This window comes from Hemicordylus capensis, chromosome 1, assembly GCF_027244095.1.
Source record: "Hemicordylus capensis ecotype Gifberg chromosome 1, rHemCap1.1.pri, whole genome shotgun sequence".
In the NCBI taxonomy this organism is placed as follows: Eukaryota; Metazoa; Chordata; class Lepidosauria; order Squamata; family Cordylidae; genus Hemicordylus; species Hemicordylus capensis.
The window spans coordinates 220,378,082-220,398,973 of record NC_069657.1 but is presented as its reverse complement, the minus strand read 5'-3'; the positions used below and the strand labels follow the sequence as shown (position 1 = coordinate 220,398,973).

Genomic DNA, 20,892 nt, shown 5'->3' with positions numbered 1-20,892 from the left:
TGCTCAAGAATCTAGAAGGATTTTAAGAAAAGAAAAAAATCCCTTGTAAATTGTAGCCCTGTAAGGCAGCTCCACGTGTATGTGTGTGTGCTTTCCCTCTGGAGTGAAGATCAAACAACATGCAGCCTGTCATTGTCTCCACCCAGTCAAAGGTAGAGGAGAGGGCAGTGAGGAAGAGGTCTGACAGACATGTCAGATTATTGATAGAGGTCCAACTGTTTGAGGCTCCTTGCTGCATGGCAGAACTCCCAACAACTCCCAAGAGAGGGCATGTTGGTGTGATATTCCTGTCAGACATGACACAATGCACAGCCCTAGTAAAAAAGCAGTGCAGATTTTAGCTTAATCTGGTTAGAAGCCACCCTGAATTCTGTAATTCAGCAGGGTAAAAATGTAAGGAGTGTAGATGCAAAATTTTAAATCTTGATTTTATTTGTAGATACATTCCTTGTATTTATATTCAGCATGATTGTTGATTGTGCTCAAGTCTGTGCACCATCTGGAGACCTGTTCCTGATTCAGTGTGATGGTTCTTGCATTGATCCTTGGAATACGCTTTTTATTAACAGTTTAGGTTTGGTTGTACAGTATGTCTTCCCGTTGTCAGCAGAATTGGACAGGTGTGTGGATTAGTAGCTCACACCGCATTGGTCTTATGAGGGCATTTTTCTGGAGTAGAAAAGGTGGCTGAGTAGCAGATGGCTGGTCCGTTGGTTGGTGGGTGAATTCCTTTGGTTGTTTCTGCAGTAATGTCTAAGTGTTGAAGCTTGAGCCACTCTGCTGCCAGGGTGAGGGGGCTGCAGAAACAGCAACCAACAGCAAGAAGCTTTTCACACGGAGGAGGACAGGTACATGATGAGTTCTGTGCAATTAATCTGAACTTTTGATTACAAAGAGTTTATAGAGAGAATTTTATTATTTTTAAATATAGTTTCAGAACTTCTGAATAGACAGTTTTCTAAAACTAATATACATGTGTTTCAGAGGGAAAGTATCTTAATTGAATAACTAATCCTCAATTCTAGTTTGGAAATGTTTTGAAGAGTGTAACAAGGTATTGTCTTGGTGGTATCTAAAATTAAAGGACCACTTACTATTTTCATTCTAAAACTGCTCTACTCTAGATTGTCCATTATGAAACCTTTCTTGTTACATATTTCTAGGAATCTCAAGAGGATGATCTCATTGCTTGCCTGCCCAGCCCCCCTGGTCCAGGTACATCAGCTCTGAACAGCCTGGTAGTCTCCTGTGCATCAGCAGTTGGTGTGAGAGTGGCTGCTACATATGAAGCTGGGGCCTTATCTCTGAAGAAGGTAATTAACTTCTATGGCACCGCTCCAGGTGAGGCAGCATCCCCATCTGGTGGTGGTTCTTCAGGCATGGATGGACTGAAGGACAGCAGAGAAGAGCAGGTCAAGCTGGAGTCGATGCAAGGCAAGAAGAGTTCCAGCTTAGTAGATATTCGAGAAGAGGAATCTGAAGGAGTCTGTCGAAGACTTTCCCTTCCTGGTTTGTTGTCCCAAGGTGAGACGCTTATAGATATCTCAAACTTTATACAACTTGAGGATTTTTGTTTTGAATTTTCCTTTTTTAAATTTTCAGAGATGAAGAGGGACTTGTTTGTTTCTTGGTTGGTTATCAATGTAATTCCCATTTTTAATATGACTGAACACTTTTACAAAAGAATGATGTTGAAAGAATTATGGTACATGCACTTCTGATGAACAGTATGTGCAAGTGGCTGTTGTGGTTTCTGCCTTGTGTTTCTTTTAGCTTGTGAACCATTCTGGGACAGGGAGCCAGCTTATTTATTTATTTATTTATCTATCTATCTTCTATCTATATTATTCTCTAAGGCATACCCATGGCTAATCCCGTGTGTGGCAGCTCTTGCGAGAGTTCGTGAGCAGAAGCACCTGATTGGGCAGCGGGAATTCCATATGCAGATAGGGAGGAGGAGCCTGTAAAAGCAGGAGCACCATGGTGATTAGGCAGTGCGATTTCCATATGCAGATAGGGAGAAGGAGCCTGTGATAGTTAAGGACAGTTGGAATGCAACTGTTACCGGTCAGAATATGTTCTTGATTGTAGAGGAGTGGAATCTCTCTCGATAGAGATAGAGATATGGATGGGCAGGGGTTTGAGAAGAGAGGAGTTGTGAGAGAGGAAAGAGCCCCTTCAGGAGAATTAGATGAGGAAACAAGATGAACAAGATGTTAACTCAGGAAGGGGGAGAGAGAGAGAGAGAGAGAAAGAAGGGAGGGGAAGAAAGACAGAGGGGAGGAGAGAGAAAGCAAAAGAAGGGAGGGGAAGAGAGAAAGGAGGAAGGGTGAGAGGCAGGTCTGAGCCTGTCATGGAGGCTCAGCAGCCATGGAGGTGGCGGCAGTGAGGAAGGGCTTGGTTAACCGCTGCTGCTGCTGCTGCTCCTCATCCTCCTCCTGCTGTGGGGAGGAGCAGGAGTGGGGCTCTGGTGAGTGGGGGAGGTCTCTGGGGATAGGGAACTGCAGCTTGGCCAATAGGCACCCGTAACACTACAGCCACAACTAAGAGGGGTGAGGAGGATGGAGGAGTGGCCAAGAGGGGTGAGGGGGATGGAAGCAACAGGATGGAGGAGGAGTAGGAGTGTGGCTCAGGTGAGGGTGGAGAGAGCTCTGAGTTGAGGGGCCTGTGGCAGAGGGTGAGGGGAGCAATCAAGTACTAGTGCGCAGATGCTCTGTGCGGGTTAAGCTAGTTATTATTTATTCTATGTAAGCCGCTTTGAGAACTTTTGTTGATAAGCAGTATATTAGTATTTGTAGTAGTAGCAGTGCCATAGCTGTTGATTATCACTCTTGGAACTGCCTTCGATTATCTGACTCCTAGGCTCTGAGTTAAGTCCTGTGAGCAGAAATAATGACCAAGCTTCTCTCTGCTGATTTGTGTATAGCTCTTTAAAAAAAAGTCCTGGAGAGTTGCAAGATACCTGTAAGGGGGAAGTGGTCACACATGTGCTGAGATTCTAGCAGTAATAAACTTTTGCAAAACCACATAGCAGAATCTCTTCCCCAACACCAAGAACTTGCATGGCGATGAATTATACACCACTGTATGTGTTAATCATGCTTCTCTCCTAATGGTTGACGTGTTTTCAGTGGGGAGGGCTAGAGTGGTAAAAACTCCACTACGTTATTAGTGGAGGATTCCTGTTGAGACACACTGGTGAGATAACATATAAAATATGTTAAATAACTAACACACACACACACACATTCATTCAGGCCTTTCTGGTGCTGTATTAATAGTCTTTAAGATTCTGAGAACTAGATGTTAATGGCATGAGTAACGTTAGAAAGTTCTTCAGCTTAGCTACGGGCTAGTTCAGTAAAGTTGATGTTTAAAAGGAACTAGCTGACCCCGCACAGAGCATCTGTGCGCTCTTTGGGGCCAGCAGTTACCTCTTCTTCCCCACCTTCTGCCCCAGTCTCCCCTTCCAGGCCCATCCTCCTCTCCTCCCCACAGCCACTTCTGCCCGCCCCCACACTTTCTTTCTCCCCTCCTGGGCCTTGCCTCTGTGGCTGGGCCCGCTGCAGCAACCAATACTCCTGGGTGCACCTCAGCCAATCAGGTGCGTCTGCTGCCCAGCCAGTCAGCTGGGCGCTGGGACGCACGTTCTAAGGCACACCCAGGAGAATTATATATATACTAGCCAACCCGCACAGAGCATCTGTGCGCTCTTTGGGGCTGGCTTCCCCCCCTTCCTCCTGCCCCACTCTCCTGCCCTCCCTCCTCCCCTTCCCTCACTCTCTCTTGCCCTCCCCCTCCCCGCACTGAGTTCTTTACCTCTGCTGCCACAGGCCTTACCGGGCGGTGGGTGGCCAAAAAGGGCCCTGCCGCTGCTGCTCCTCCCAGGTGGCAAACAGGGAAGTTTCGCCACCCAGTTCCCTCCTGCCCTGCCCTCCCATGGGTGCCTTGCCTCCATGGGCGAGCCAGGCCCACCGCCGCTGCCTGGCCTCCGTGGCCCGCCGCCTGGCCTCCGCAGGCAGGCCAGGCCCGCCATCGGCGGGCAGGCCCGCCGCTGGGCCAAGTACTGTCTCCGTGGCCCGCCGCTTGCCTCCGCAGTACACTCCCCCAAGCCTTCTGCCCCAGTTTCTTCCCTCCCAAGTCTTCTGCCCCAGCTTGCTCCCTCCTCCATTTTCCCCTCTTTCTCTCTCATTTTCTCTCTCTCATTCATGCTTCCCCCCCACCTCACCACTTTCTAGGCTGCTTGTGTTTTCCCCGCCGGCCATTGCCGCCTCCTCCTTCCTCCAGTCCCTAGTGTCAGACGGGCGGCCAAGCATTCAGCCGGCTCCTTCCTGCATGGCCCTCTCTCTAGAGAGCGTCTTCCGAAGCAGCCAGCCGTTTCTGTGTGTCTGCCCAGCCAGGCTCCTCCGCTTTCTCTCCCCGCAGCTTCCCCCCCCCTTCTGCCCCAGTCCGTTCAGTTCTCCTCTCCGCTTGCCCGCTTTCCTTCTTTTCCTTTCCTCCCCAGGCGGCCACTTACCTACGCAGTGCGGCCAACCGCTGCCCAGCCAATCCGCTGGGTTGCCGGGACGCATCCCCACAGAGGCATGTCTACGAGAATTAATATAATAGAGATAGACGTATCCATGCCTTTTGATAGAGCTTTTGTGACAGCATATGGGCAATAGGATGATGCCAGTGCATGGGTTCTCTTCCCAACCTTCAGCTTGGTGACATTCAGCAGGGTGGTTGGTTGAGGGAAGTGTTCCTGTCGGATTGAGCTTCATGCTAGTGCACGAATAATAGCAACGAGTGCCTTTAAGTGATATGAAAATGCCAATATCCTCACTTGCTAGAAAAGGAGTTCCCCAGTCCAAGGGCTTGATTTCCCTTGAAACTGATGCAGTCCAAGGTCTGGTGGCCAGAAGCACGTCCCTCATACTCTGCATACCATTATTCATCTATATAGCACTTTCAATTTGCAGAGTGCTGTAAAATGCTTATCCAAGTGTATAGTCATAAATTGTGATTTGGATAGCAAGTCTGCATTCAATATGGTAAATCCTCTCATGCAGGAAAGGAAAGAGAAAGTGGGGAAACCGGGGAACAGTCTCCTTTCCCTTTTTGTGTCAGAGAAAGTTCTTAAAGGCTTTTCCCATATATGCTGCATTTCATCATAACATTTCCCTTTGGTCTTAAGCAATGTAGGTAGGGATATTCTATGTATCCCACAGTATAGACAGGTAGGAGGTCAAATAAATAATACAGGATCATTTCTCAGGCTAGGTGCAGCTATTTTTTGTCATAAATAAAATGTGAGACTGACCTTTCAAGTCAATGCTTAAGGAATCTGTTACCACTCTCCTAGCCATGTTATGATTCCCTTTCAGACTCATGATTAACCAACATGGAAAATAACTAGCACTCTCTTCACTAGAATTTGTAAAGAGACAATAGTGTCTGCTGCCTGGGAAAATTCAACTTGCGGTTGAACTAATGTAGGTTATAGCCTTTCAGCAATATTCTGTTTCCACAGGAAGCTTTCTGTGATCTGACTGTTGGCGGTGGTGGTTGTGTTTTTCTTCTTATTATTATTATTATTATCATCATCATCATCATTATCATCACCTGACTCCAAAGGCTCTAGGCAGTTCGCACAGATAAATACAATAAAAATAAAATGGCTATTAAAACAATTGAAAACATTCAACAGTTACTAAAAGCCAGGCTAAAAAATGCATCTTAAGAGCTCTTTAAAAGGCTGGTAAAGATGTTAAACCACGAATGTTATACAGTTGCACGGTATTGCTAGGGAACAGATTGACAGTTTCATAGAAAATAGCCCCTCGATATATTCCAGATATGAATAGCTGTGGGTTTTTGTTGTTGTTGTTGTTCTCGGTAGATTATTCTGGTTTAGTTGATCTGGGATGACATTATAGCATCTTGAAAATACTATAAAATGAGGAATTGCTCTTCTCTTTGAAATGAAATGGTGTTGAAAAGTCAACCTGTGCTTATCTTAAAAATAAAAATGCTCAGACTGCTTCACAACAGGCACAGCAACCAACATTTGGACATGCCAAAACAGCTGTGGGAAGAAACAGCCTTTGTATTTGAATGCAGTATGAATCCACTCATTCTTTTTTAACTTCTGTACTCTAAAGATTTTGTTGTTTTTTTCTTAAAAGTTTCTCCAAGGCTCTTGAGGAAAGTAGGACGAGCCAAAATGAGGACAGTGGCACTCACGCCAACCTACAGTGGTGAAGCTGATGCACTTCTTCCATCTTTACGAACAGAGGTGTGGAGTTGGGGGAAGGGAAAAGGAGGACAACTAGGACATGGTGATATCTTACCAAGGTAAGAGTTCACTGAGTGAAGCTGTTCTATGCCAATAGGCAGTGAAAGGCTTTTTCATTGCACAGCAGTCTGGAAGATTTGTGTGTGGCCAGGGGTGGCTGGCTGGCTGGTTAATGCATTTTTGGGGGGATTTTAGCTAAGGGCTATTGGTGAGATATTAAGCTCATGTACAGATTTTAACTGTATTATTTAATGCTTCAGTTGAGCTGAAAACAACAACAAAAGGGTTTGGCATGATACCTCCATCTATATTGTTGTTGATACTTTTAAGTGGGCTAAAATCTGCCTATTTTTACCCCTATGAAATGTCATGTGCTGTGTAGGCTTGCTCTTATGTGGCATGATGAGAACTCTGATTTCATTGTGTGTGTCTGCAGGCTTCAACCATTATGTATAAAAAGTCTTGATGGCAAAGAAGTAATTCATTTGTCTGCTGGTGGCCATCATTCCTTGGCACTCACTGCCAAATCGCAGGTATGTTGTATTTGCTGCTCTTCCAGAGCTGAGTTTGATCTGCTTGTTTTATTTTTGAGGTCTCAACTTCGATGTAGTTCTAGGCTGTCCTTTCATTTTGTGGCAAGAAAACTCTCAAGCAATGTGCATAATGGGCAGAACCCAGACTGAGCCGGCCAGGACTAAACACCACCTTGAGATTTTTATACTAGGTGGTATAGAAATATAAATTCAATAAATGAATGAATACAAAAACAAATACACCATGACTTAGCAGCATTGAAATAAATTAGACAAGTTAGTCATTATTAATTTCAATGGGATTTAGTCTGGATTCTGGATTCAGTGAACTTTTGATATATTTTATGTAGGTGTATTCATTGTACATTAACTATGCATTTGGTCTTGGGCTTAAAGCATGCACATCTACATGAAGACCTTTACTGAAATGTAGGAAGAGGTTTCCTAAAGCAGGGGTGGTCATCTGCTGGCTTTTGAGCAGGATCCAGATCACCAGATTATTCTGGTTCTCCACCTTTAGCAGAGTTCTCCCCTGCTTGCCCTTGGTCCCTGATGGGACCATTGCAAGTTTATTCTTCCGCAAGAGATGTATGAGCAGCTGTGGGAACAAGGAAAAGAGAGGAAGGAATGGTGAAAGAAATAAGGTGGCAGTGGCTAAACGGAATATAGGAAAGATTAGGGAGAGGAGAAGGATCAAAAGGGTGAAGCCAGCGATGCACAAGGATTTCCCCTGCACTGCTGACAATGGAGGAAGAAGGGAGAAAGTCCTCTGTGGTAGTAGGGGGTATTGCAGGGACAGACACACGGGGAGAGAGAAGGATAGGAAAAAGTTGTTGTGTAAGAGAAACTAACCAGTGTTCTCATTTTTAAAAATTAGGGATTTACAGAACTCAAACCTGCCAACCAGTTGTGTGAGGCATAGCTTGTGGTTATTAGATGATGATGAGGCAAGGGTACTCTGCAGCCGGCCTCCTGAGGGCTAGAGAGGGCATGAATGAATTGACCTCTGAAGGGATGCCCATGTGTAGGGTTCCTGATGCTTCTGAAGTTGGCCATTCCTCTCTTCACTGCTGACTTTATTTCTGCTAAATCTGGGGTATAACATCCAAATTGACTTATTATGGTGTAGTCTCCTATCGTTCTCTGATTTTAAAAGAGCGGTTCTTCCATCCCCATCCCAATGTTTCTGTGCAGGTATATTCATGGGGCAGTAATACCTTTGGACAACTTTGTCACTTGAATTCTCCTACCACAGTCCCTCGCCTTGCAAAGGTACTTGGTTATTTTTTTATGGTTTAGTTTCTCTACTTGTTACTCAGCTTTCTCCCATAATAATGACCTTTTGATTATCCTCCACATTTGTTAAAATAACAACTTTTCTTCTCTTTATCATGGATGTTGACAAGTGAGCATGAAGGCTGCAGTCATGCACACAGGCTACTTAAATCTCATTGAAGTTAGGGGGCTTTCTTCACCTAATTGTGTGCAGGACTGCAGTCTAAAATCTTTCCAAATTCTTGGGTGATATTTTTAATAACATATTCCCCCCTCAACTGGCCTCTGTTAACTTCTTATTTTTAAGAGTTGGAAAATTAGTCACCCTGCTAACTGAGCAAAACGGCACCTTTTAAAAAGTGGTAATTCTCTTATATTTAGCAGGAGAGAGTAACTATGTCTATCCAACCCCAACACATCATTTCTCCAGTGGCCTTTTAGATTGTGAGCCAGCTATCTTATTTACTCATTTATTCTATTTTATTTTTACGTAAATCATTTTGAGAATGTTGTTGAAAAGCGGTATATAAATATTTGTTATAGTAGTCACCTTAATTTATTGCAACGTGTCCCTGCTGCTTTTAGGGATGTGCACAAACCGCGGGTGGTTATTGGGATGTGTTCCAGCTTCCCAGCAGGAAGCTACAAGGAGCAGTGGAGAGCAGGTAAGGACCTGCTCTCCTTTTTCTTAGAGTTCCCCGTCCCAGTTTCCCAAAAGTACTCGAACCGCAATTCATGCACATCCCTAGTTGCTTTAAACAGCTAATATCTGTGGGTAAAATACTTCATTCCTTTCACTACTGTTTGTAAATAAAACCCCTTAAGAGCCTGCTCTTTGTCATGTTAAAAAGGTTTACCTCTTCTCTCTATGATAATGTCCTCCTCCTCCTCCTCCTCCTTCTCATATGTGTTCACGTTTCTTCCAGGTATGCAATGTCAGCAGCATCTGGAACACAGCAGCGGGTCCAGATTATTCACTATTCTTAGTAGATGGAGAAGATTTTCAGCCTGCACTATATTACAGTGGTCGAAAAGAAAGGGGAGACAATGATGTTTCATCTGAAAATAATTGCTTAGAGAGTCCAACACTGTTACTGAGCTGTAGTAAGGTATGTATGACTTTCTGCTTGGTTTGGGTAGAAAACTAAACTATTAATAGTGGTGATGGGAGAGCTTGGAAAACAATGAATCTCCCACAGGGCAAAGCAAATGGGTGAAGAGGCAAAAGTGGCCTAACCACTACACTTAAGTTATCCCTCAGTTGTTAGCGGAATATTCAGAAGTATGTGGGCAATATTAGTTGCTTCTGTAAAATGTTTATTTTGCAGAATTGGATTGACTATCAGGGCAAGTAAAAAATCCACCTTACCAAATTATTTGGTTCTGTCAGCCGATTTACTAATTCTGTTCAGATTATTTAAAAAGGAATGATTTGCTTCAGGCTGTCTATTTCTGTGACAAAACTTGTCTAGGGTATTTTCTCTTGGTGTCGCACAAATACTTAAAAAAATATAACTCCACAGTCATGTCTGTGTTTCTTCTGAGCTTATAGAAATTTTCTGCTTATCAGAGTTCTAGGACATGCAGACGAAGGCCAAGTCAAATGTTTTGCAGTTCTGAAAAAAACTGAGTTTATGATCATTTGTTATGTATGAAACATCTTAGTAAGCAGTTGGTTCAGGTCTCTTAACTAGTTTCTATGCTATAAAGAGAAGCTCTCATCAATTGTGGAGGATGAAAAAGAGGTCTCTGAGTTTCTCCCCTCTCAGGCAGCCTTGAAATGGAATTTGTTGCAAGTATAACTGCAAGAGGCCTACATTTATATTTGGAATATGACATATGGATTGTTTCTCTAATTCTCTTGGTACATATGTCCCAAAATAATTAATGGTAAGACTTTCACTAATTTTTTGAGATGTCTCTCTAAGGAGGATTGAATTGCTATGAGAGTTCCATGAAGAAGCAGAGAGTAAGAATCTGGGAAAGGAGAGGAATTATAGACTTGTAAATGCACCCTATCCTCAAAGGGATACCTTTTAAAATGTATACTGTAAAATTAGAACCAGTAGTAAAAGCATTCCTGGTCACTAGTCCAAATGCAAAGCATCGCATCAAAGAGAGTAATCTGTGTGTAGTCTGGGCCTTCATACAAAATGCATGTAATGGTAGCCTGACAGCCTGTTCACATGAGGAACAACTGTTTCCAGTGGGGGTGATGGACAAGTAAGTCTGCTAACTACGTATGTGTGTGTGTTTACAGTATCATTGTAATATTTCTTGCTATAAAAATTCCAAAAGAAATAGTATTGGACACGGAAATAAGTTTAAATGTTAGTGAAATGTTTTAAAACTGTTTGTCTTCCCTCCAGCTAGGGTATATTAGCAGCATGTCAGCAGGTGGGAGTAACTGTTTGGCTTTAGTGGACAGAAACATTATGGGATACATCGCTAGTCTGCATGAGCTGGCTTCAACAGAGAGACAATTCTACACCAAATTGAGTGCTATAAAATCTCAAGTTCTTAGACCCCTCTTAGGATTAGGTAAGAGATTTCTACAACTTAAATGTTAGAGTGTGTGTGTGTTAAAAGAATGCCATTGCTAATTGTCTTTTGCTTTAATATGTTCCAAAACCTCTTTAATCAGATAACAGCCTCTGTGCCAACCACATGTAATGTTTGCTGAGAAGTTCAGATAAGAAAAGAACTGCAAACTGTCTTTGCACTCACTCTAAGGCAATGCTGTCTTTTCCCATTTCAAGACATAACTGTACTCTTTAGTACTGAATACACCACAAGCCCTCTGCCAGGTGAGCTGCTGGACTCAGCTAGCATCACTGCCTTTTATATTTAAGCGGCAGAAGCAACTTTCCTCTCTCACTCCATAGCTGGTCCCCAGTCCTTGGGCAGACCCCTGTGGCTTCATGGCCACCCAGATTCCCCTTCCAGATTCAACTCTAAACTCCTCACATGCCCTAAGCTGCTATTCTAAATCACTCTTCCATAGCCAAGCAAACCGCTTATCTCCCGATTGTGTATGAAAGTTGAACTGTCTCATGCTGCTAATGTAAAGTCCAATGATTGCTGATAAGTCTCATCCTAACTGACTTAAGTGTTCACTTTTGCCTTTTGCAAAGAAAATAGATATAACTCATTGGTTAATGATGTTTGTTGAAATCATGTTTAAAATCAGTGTGTTTGATTGCCTAGAGCTAATTCTAGCTTCAGATGTACTGAACCAAATCATCTTTCCAGCTGCTAGTATACATAATACCTTATGGTCCAATATAATGTACTGTGTATTGTTCACCTTTCTGTTGCAGATAATCTAGGTGCTGCATCAACTGTCCAGCTGTTGCAAGAAATGGCAAGTATGTTCAGCAAACTCTGTTACCTGATTGGTCAGCATGGAGCCTCTTTGACTAGCTTTCTTCAGGGATTAAAAGAGGCAAAAAACTTGGCTACCCTGAAGCATTCAAGCCTCTTTTTGGAAAGTTACACTGAGCAAGTATCAAATCCTTTTGTTTGTTCTCTGGAACTTTATTCTGTTGAGCAGAACAAGTTTATTTTATCAAGTTTATATATTTTAAAAACTAAAATAAGAAAAAGGTTTGAAGCATGCTTGCTGTCTGAATTATTGACTTGCACTGTAAGCCTGAGTTACATGTTTAGTGAAACTGCAGGACAGAGTCTGTTCTGCAACAGGACAGAAGTAGTGTACTACTTCAGAGGGAATTATATTTTTGAGTCCTCCCTCCATATAGTGCTTCAAAAGAAAAATTTCATGTGTTAAGAGAATTAACATTGAAACTGAATGATTAGGCATTTTAAATGTTCAGAAGCAGTCAATGTGATGTCAAGTATAAAATGGAATGTTAATGATGCCAGTCATTCATTTTAAAGGTGCAATCCATCAAGAACTCATGCTGGGAAATTTATGTTTATTCTGGTGCACCTTATAGAGAACTATTAAAGTATTTGATGCAGCCCAAATGTGTATTGGCCAGTGCTTGAAAGACTGTTTCCTTAGTAAATAGTTCATCATTTCAAAGAGGCCACAGTGTACATTCTCCTATTACCTTTGTGGTGTGGAAGCTGCTGCAGTCCACCTTCTTCCTACACTGTTCAGGTAATGCATGATGCCCTGGGTTGCATGGGAAGCGTCTACACCAGCAATACCCCTATTCTGGGAGGGGTTGTGCTAGTATGGGTGAGGTGTATCCCACTTCCAGAAGCACACTGCAACAGCTCCCATTTTGCAAAGGTAATATGAAAAAGAGAGCCTAAGCCTTTTATTTAGGTGAAAATGGGTTTTCCATAGTCTCTCCCCACCTAGCAGATAGGGATGTACACGGAATGCGATTTGAGCTTCAAATCGTGGTACATTCCCCATTCCTTCACCTGCAGGCCCATACCTGCTGCTCCTCCACTCGCCGCCACAGGAAGTTCGATGGCGCTCCCCCCGGCTAAGATTGTGTGCTGGCGGGGTGTCTCCCAGCTTCCCTTGCACGATGCCAGCATACATATGGCCACTGTGAATGCGCAGAGGCCATGTGCATGTTGGTGTCTCACGAGGGCAGCTGGGAGATGGCATGCAAGCTTAGCTCAGGGGAACACCACTGAACTTCCTGTGGTGGCGAGTGGAGGAGGAATAGGTATGGGCCTGCTCTCCTCCCTGTTAAAGATGCGGGGAATGTGCTGCGATTTGGAGTTCAAATTGTGTTTCGTGCACATCACTACTAGCAAATTCGTGGCAGAATACTAATTTGAAGCTCAATCTCCTTTCTCTCCCCCACTCCCGCAACCTTCTCTGATTCAGGTATTGTACTTCCTTGACAAATTTCCTGGTGATGGGAGGATTTGCTCTTCTTGCCAAGCCAGCAGTGTAAGTTAATCTGTCCTGATATTGAGTTTCTTGATTGGTGTTGCTGTAATTTGCAGTTATGGAAGGAAGGTGGGATATAAATAAATATCATACAAATAAAATTAAATAATGTCTGTAAGCTTTAGTGAATCACTGTGGGCGAACTCAGTAATCCTGATGCTGTGCTTTCCAATGCTGTGCAGTGCCATCTAGGGGAGAAGAAACATGCATATTGAAAGGTTCATTGCCTGTGTTTGCCTGACTGGCACACTTTTTTTGTTCTTTGCTTGCTCAAATGCCAGTGAGAGCAATTGCATCTTATCGACTCTTCCTTGCATGTTTCCTGTGGCAACAGTGGAGGAGTGCCCTCTTCCTGTATACTGTATTTTCTTACAGATCAGTGCTCCTAGGGGGGAAAATGGAACAAGGCGACTCTCCAGAAAATGACTGCTCCTGTTATGGAATGCCCTAGTATTCATTTTAGTTGCCTTTCAGCTAAAAAATCAACAACCCTTCTTTGAATAAAGAATATGGCATATTAACAGCTGCTTAGAAAACAGGGACCCTCAAATTTTGGCTTACCTTATCAATTGTAGTCCTCAAGAGGACCTGTGGGAGGAGTATTGGCCCAATACATTACACTGCCTAAGGCGAGGCAAAATATACAAACATGTAGAAAATGTGTGCGCACACAATTGCATCAGGTTTTCACAATTGGCTCAGATTGTGTGTGCAAGGCAGGGGGTGGAGAATTGGTGCCTACTTATTAGTATAATGGATAATGATTCACTGCAGTGACTATGGATATGGTAAGGCGTGGTTTGAGGGCAAGGATACAGCAGTGTACAGGCACTCCCCAAGTTACAAACACCTGACTTATGAACAAATGTCTGTAACGTTACGTTAAGGAAGTCCCCCAACTTACAACTGCCAGCCTGCACATACAAACAAGTTGTTGCTCTTGGGAACTATATGTGTTTCAAGGATACTGTACTAGCAGAAGAAAATGTAACTGGAACTAAACTTTTGCCATGGCTCAATACTTTACTCTGTTTTACTCTGGTAGGGATGTGCTCGAAGCGCGGTTCAAGCTCTTACGGAAATTAGAACGGTAACTTTTAGACAAAGAGCAGTACTTATCTGTTCTCTGGCGTGTGTCCCAAAAAGCCCTGTGCACCATCAGCATGTATGTGGTGCATGCACATGGTGTTGCTGACATGTGCGGACACCATGTGCGTGCCGACGATGCGGGGGTCTTTTTGGGACATGCACCACCCCAGCAGGAAGTTGGAAGGGGCAACAGCAAGCAGGAAAGCACCTGCTCTCCTTTCTCTTAAAGTTCCCATTCTAATTTCCTTAAAAGTGCTCAAATTGCACTTCAAACCACGCTTCGGGCACATCCTGAGCAGGCAGAGTCTTGTAATATGTAAGATGGTAAAAGTGCCTCTGAACATCCTGAAAACACTTCTCCACTTACCACTTAGTAACCATAGCCAGTTCCTCCATGCAGATGGATGAGTCTTGGGCAGGTTTGAGCATCTGTGCTTCATTTTTTAGAAATTAAGCCATAGCGATGAGGGGCTCACTGTTGCTCCTGGGCTGATTAGGAGGGGTTAAATGCAAGTAGCTGACCGTGCACACTCCATGAAGTACAGCCTCTTCAAGTACATCAGAGTCTTGCAATAACAGGTGGACTTGCAGCATTTTAAACTTGCATGAGTACAGGGAGAAAGAGGTCTGTATAAGTACATATCTGTAAAGTCTGAGTTCCAGCCAGTCAGACTCCAGTGTGTCACCCGCCACATCTCCAATACTAGTGCATAATATGAGACATACTCCAAGGAAAACAGCCCCCTTTCTCCTCCTCAGGACCAAATACTTAGACACTCCTGATCAGCCTCTGCTGCTACCACCCTATCTCAGGACATTCACCCACAATCACATAGAGTGTGGAGGTGATTGCATCAGCCTAAGTCCCAGTTTAAATTCCTGTTCAGCCATGGGTGACTTTGAGCACGTTGCTTACCTCTTGGCCTAACCTGCCTCACAGGGTTGTTTGATTATAAAAAGAGCCATGCCCTGAATTTCTTGAGTGGAGAGCAGAATAGAAATGCCATAAATGAACTATATATGCTTGTACCCCTTCCATCCCAAGACCAGCGCGCACACTCAGCCCGCCACCTGTGGGTTATCATTCTCACAGACATGGCTAGCTCCTGTCCTCCCATCACAGATCTCATGGTATTTTGGCTCCCTGCTGCATTGGCTAGCCCTAGGCAAGGTCTGGAACTTTGGGTATGGGAGGTGAGGGGCTGTGGTGGAAGAACTTGGAGCCAGTCTCCAAAGCACAAGCACTGCCATGCTAAGCAAAGCTCAAGCTGGGAAATGGAGATTGATGGTGAATGCAGGGCAGGCTCCAAGTCCTGTTAGTGCTGCTGACCATCTGCAATAACCTGTGCCCCATTACAGTTGTTTGGGAGGGAGGGAGGGAGAGGTGGTGGGGGGTGTTGCAAGCGGTGCAGATTGTCCCTTGAGCGGAAGTAAGGGAATACACTCTTTGGCCCTTGCTCACTTTTCTGGTAATTGACCAGGAAGGTTGAAACTTCACTGGGGCTTTACTTGCTCTCAAGTTCTCTCTTGGCCACCATCTCCTTGCATCTCTTCTTCTGAAGGCAAAACTGTTTGTGCAAGAGAAGGCAGGGATAGGGCTAAATGCAGTCCTCCTCCAAGGACAGCTGCCAAACTGGGAATAAATTTGTGGAGCATGGTCACTATAAAATATGCAATTTGAAAACCATTCTAAAAGATGGTTAAAAAAAGGATAAAAACACTACTGGGCAAAATCCTTAGCTGGTATGATGGTTGCATGTGTGCTTCTCTCTTTCCCTCTCAAAGCAAGTGAACTTTTAAGAGTAAGCTCAACAAACCCCTGCTAACTGAGCTCCTTTTACAATGGTGAATCTCTTATATTTAGGAGGAGGAGAGCAACTGTCCCCATCCAAGCACAGCATCCCTTGTGGTTGTTGCTGGTGTCTGCTTTATATATCTTTCAGATTGTGAGCCTTTTGGGACAGGGAATCATCTTGTTTGGTTTTTTCTGTGTAAATTGTTTTGAGAACTTTGGTTTAAAAGTGGAATATAAATTTATTTTTTTGCTTGCTTGCTTGCATTTCTAGACTGCCCCATCCAAAGGGTCTGGGCAGTGCACAAGTTTAAAAACAAACAAACAAACAAACAGCATTTAAAAGACACTGCTTAAAACAATATAAAACAATTTAAAAATAATTCAGAACCATTTAAAACCAATTAAAATACTTAAAAAACAATTTAATAGTAGAAAAGTAGAAGTATTGTGCTGTCTGGCATGTGTCCTTTGCAGGGGCTTTCCCCTAGTACTTAAGGCTGACATTGGTTCTGAGATGTGTACTGTAATTCCATTTCACTCCCCTCTCCATTATTACAGAGTTCCTCAGTCACTGACCTTCCCTTTATCAGGTGAATCTCTGAAATAAGGATTTGTTTTATCCTGTAAAGGGGCTTTGGGATTAATAGAAAAGCATTTTAGGATGTATTTGTGAACCATCAGTGCTCTGCTAAATGTGAAATACATTCCTAAAACGTGTAATGATGAAAGGAAGCAAATGTAACAGAAAACCTTCGGTTTGGCCTAAATTCTGGCACACACACACATTGATCCAAATTAGGACTGATCACTTTTAGCTGGGTATTGTATGCAGTAATAAGATGCTTATACTGTGGCCAGGGTCTTGTTAGGTACCTGTTTTTCTTATTAAGTGTGTCAAAAACCTTTGCAGTATTTTGCCATTTTTTCCATTATGAGTACCAAAGGATGCAGGAATGTCTCTCTCCAGACAATGGTTACATGTTTAGAATGACTGATTCAGGCAATGAGATCTTTTCAGCAAGATACTAATGTCAGTGGTTAATGATATCAGATGGTGCTCTGTGACTGTTCCTCTGCTAAGTCTTTTAAATAATGCAGCTTAAAAGAGAAGAAGAAACTCACCAGGACTCCTCATTGTCGGGCAACTTTGCTGTATTCCCTTTGAGACATTAGCTGAGGCTGAGTCTTATGATAGTTCTAATATTCCTTGATGCTTGTATTATGCCTTCCAAGTGTTGATCTCAAAGCTCTTTAAAAATGCAAGCTATCCAGATGGTTAGTTTAGTGGCTGAGAAAATGAGTTTTATGATAAAGAGGGCACTTTTTTCTTGAAACTGGTTAGAAAATGAGTTGTGGAACTAGGCAAGGTATATCCATTTGATGTTTCTGTGGCAGCACCTCGTTAATCATGTAGAGTGGCCCTGCTGTTTAGTTCGCTAAGCTACTCCTTTGTTCGCAAAGCTTTGATTTCTGTATTCTCTGCCTTGCTTCTTCTGTTCCAAATTTCCACCTTCTTAAATTATATAGTAGTATAAATACATTGATAGGAATCTGTACTTGCAGTCAGCAATAGATAGGGAAGCAAAACAAAAAACAAAAAGTGGTGAACTTTGGTTTCAACCTTGCACCTTAGTGTAATATTTTTTGAACACATGTTCCCATTCTTTTGAACTTACTGTCTCTTGGCAATTGCACTAAAACCTTAATGGGCTCCTTCCGTTTTTGTAGGCACAATGTGGCTTCCTAGCTGGAAGGCAAATGTTCCAATTTGCTTTAGCAATTGAGTAGAGTAAATAATTTGAACATAATAATCAGCAGTGTTTATTGAAATATCTAGTTAATAAACAGTATTTTCAGCACTTGATGGAACTGTTACCACATTAGCTAGGGCATGTAGTTGCTACTGCACCCCGTGACTATGCTTTTGATCTGTATGTGGAAAATTAGCTCAACTTAGGTGCAAAGGTACATACAACAAGTTTTAGGGCTTCTGGCATGAGTAAAGGCAGGTTGGAATGAGGGTACCCAAAAGGGAGTAACTGAGTCAAGACCAGGTTTCTTCAAAAACAAAGAATAAGTTTTATTAAAGACAGAAAGGGAGAAGTAAGAAGTGGTAGTTGGCAACCTCTCTGAGTGCCAGGGCAGCAGCATCTAACTATGAAATGTTGGTCCTTAAGCAGAGCACCAAACTCCCATGAATGCAAGCAAGCTTGCAAGGAGCCTAGCATAGAGGGGAGGGGGTAATAGGCAAAGTAAGAAGAAAGACAGTTACAGTCAACATACCTTTCCTAAACTCTGCATGGCTGGTGAGCATTGATTTCAGGTTTGTGGTTTGCCCTTCTCTGGGTGGAAGAGGATAGACCTTGTCATGAAGGGATAAAACTGAAGATCTTGAAGAGGGCTTGTGGATCCTGGGCAATTCAGATGCAAGCACAAGATTCACACCAACCCATTTCAGGGAGATTGCAACCCCTATGAGAGTTGCAGGAAGGGAAAGGGGCCCAGTCTGCAAGATCTCTGGCACAACAGTGGAAAGGCAGTTTAGGGCCATCCGTTCTCCTGCAGAAAGAGATTCAAGGGAGAAAACTCAGAAACTGTCTTGACTCTTTAGCTGAACTTGGAGTGCGTGGAGGTGTCCACGGGATTGTGGAAAAGAACAGATTGGTGTATGGGTGCAAACTGTGCAAGTCGAAGAGAGAAGAGGAGTCCTTCATAGGACTTCTGTGCCCTTGGAGCAGGGATAGACAGGTGCCAGTGCTGGAAACAATGCTCAATGGCTGAGAACAAAATACTTGTTTAGGGCCAGTGATGTCCTGCTATTCCTTTCAAGTAGTTGAGCCAACAGTAGGTGGGGGTGTGCTCCCCACCTCCATCTCTCTCTGGGTCTTTTGTTGGTCAAATTTTCAAGCAGTCACTCTGGGCTGTGTTTTTATCTTCTAAAAAGGGAAGAGGTTGACTGATCTTGAGTACTTCCTGGAGATATCCACAGCTCTCCATTGTTGCCATTTTGAGGCAGTCCTTATAGCTGGGGTACTGATTGCCACCCTCAGTATTGCAATTCAGGATGGTTTACAGTCTTTGTTATGCCTATTCTTGGGCCCTTGGGATTCATGCTTCCTTTCTCTGAGACACTAGGAAGATTAGATCACAACGATCACTTCCCCATGTTCAGAGGCAAATCAGGGCTATATTGAGCAGTAGTGATGTGTGCAGTGGCCTGCGGCTAGGTTCTTTGGTGGCTCCCACTCTCTCCTCCACAGCCACCCTCCCAATCCCTTCTCTGTGCCAGCAAAGAGCATAGGGCAGGGGAAGGCACACAACCTTCTCTGCAGCTCCTTGCCTCTTCTGTCCTTGAGAGCTCTGGTGTAGGGGTTAATGATGTCACCACCCTGTGCATGTTGCCCAGTGGTGATGTCATTAGCCTGCGTCCAAGGGCGGAGGGAGACTGGCAGGCATCTCCCCTGGTCCCTTGTGCACCAGCTCTTTGATGCCAGGGAGGGGTGGCTGCAGAGGCAAGCAGTGTGTGGCCTCGCCCCATTGGGTGGCCCATGATCACTTCACACAGTTGCCTAATGGTAGTTTTACTTCTGGCATTGAGGATTGTGGAGAGAAATGTTCAGGCACAAACATGAATTATCCTCTTTGGTAAGCAGGGTCTGCCCCGGTTTGCATTTGAATGGGAGACTACATGTGAGTACTGTAAGATATTCCCCTCAGGGATGAGCCCACTCTGGGAAGAGCATCTGCATGATAGGGCTGGAGAGACTCCTGTCTGTAACCTTGGAGAAGCCGCTGCCAGTCTGTGCAGACAGTGCTGAGCTAAAAGGACCATTCTACCTACTCGGTAGAAGGCAGCTTCCTGCGTCCCTAACTGTGCTGCTTTTAACAAGAGATAGCAAATGGCATATTGTCTCACCTTTATCTCTGTTCAATACTGATTCAAAAGAAGGGCAGATATCTTCACCTAATGAATGATCTACAAATACTTGGTGCAGTTCATGGCTGAAGCTAAACAGGCCCATTCCTGCTTTTTAGCTACCTGTATGGGCAAGCACCTAGAAACCTTCTGTAAGCCACCCTGAGCTGCTCTGAGGAAGAGTGGAGTAGATTGCTACTACTCATTTCTTCACATAATGAGTTCTTAAGTGTCTTTGAATTTGTTTCTCTTTAATAATCTCCACTAGTTTATGATTTCACTGAACTGTAGTGTTTGTAGGTTATTACTGAACTCTTATGGAGATATTAATGCACATCTGTCTTTTACCTGTAGGGATTTCTTAAGTAAAAACCAGGCATTGCTTCAGGATCTGTCAGAGACAGATGAGGAGACCTGCCCATTAGTGGAAGTGCTAAATACTCTGTTTTTCTTGCCAATTAGACGACTTCATAATTATGCTAGAGTTTTGCTAAAGCTTGCTACGTGTTTTGAAGTGGTAAGTTGTTGGATGTGAAAGCTTCACAAACTGGAATATTTTTAGTGTTTGCTTAAATTCTGTAAATGTCTCATCGTTGGTTGTTGTCCAGTCCTGTGCCTGTATACTCTGAAGTAAGATTCATTGTGTTCAGTGGAGCTTACTCCCGCAAAAGTGTGCACAGGTTTAAAACCTTAATATCTGAATCCCGGCCTGCTCGCAGACCATGGTGGTCTGGGACCAACAAACCAGGATCTGAACCCATGGCTTGCAAACCACAGTCTGTCCTAACTTTGGTTTGCTGTTGTGTCTTAATTTTACTAGCACTGATTAACCACAGATTGGGCAATTGCTTGACCTTAGGAGTCTGCTGCACCGTAGAGCCAGGAGTGAACTTAGCCAAGTCCTGAGCAGATAGAAAATAAAGTTAGACAAGCAGCTCTAAAGCATGGTTTGACTGTTACACATTTGGCCTGGTGTGTGGAATCTTAACTATGGTCAGCACACACCATGTTTGTATCGCATCTGAATCTAGCTAAAGAATGTGTCTCTATTGGCAAACATACCAGCCATGTTATGGAGACATTCCATGGGATGGACAGAATTCACATGGTAGCTGGAGCTATAGA

The 20,892-nt window shown here is 43.6% G+C and overlaps 1 protein-coding gene across 8 annotated transcripts in view; it reads left to right on the top strand.

Annotated features, from left to right (window-relative positions):
• The window catches only part of ALS2 (alsin Rho guanine nucleotide exchange factor ALS2), a 98,439-nt gene that overhangs the window by 14,730 nt on the left and 62,817 nt on the right, over window positions 1-20,892 (top strand). For 7 of the 8 annotated variants that reach the window (XR_008312509.1, XM_053280039.1, XM_053279992.1 and 4 more), the window contains 9 exons: window positions 1,164-1,524; window positions 6,168-6,336; window positions 6,714-6,810; window positions 8,005-8,082; window positions 9,012-9,194; window positions 10,455-10,626; window positions 11,406-11,586; window positions 12,902-12,967; window positions 20,122-20,284. Coding sequence is in view for 7 of the 8 variants with exons in the window: in XM_053280039.1 (XP_053136014.1) it covers window positions 1,164-1,524; window positions 6,168-6,336; window positions 6,714-6,810; window positions 8,005-8,082; window positions 9,012-9,194; window positions 10,455-10,626; window positions 11,406-11,586; window positions 12,902-12,967; window positions 20,122-20,284 (1,470 nt within the window). In the remaining variant the exon portion in view is untranslated. The remainder of the gene's footprint in view (window positions 1-1,163; window positions 1,525-6,167; window positions 6,337-6,713; window positions 6,811-8,004; window positions 8,083-9,011; window positions 9,195-10,454; window positions 10,627-11,405; window positions 11,587-12,901; window positions 12,968-20,121; window positions 20,285-20,892) is intronic. The other variant, XM_053280047.1, reaches the window with a different exon arrangement.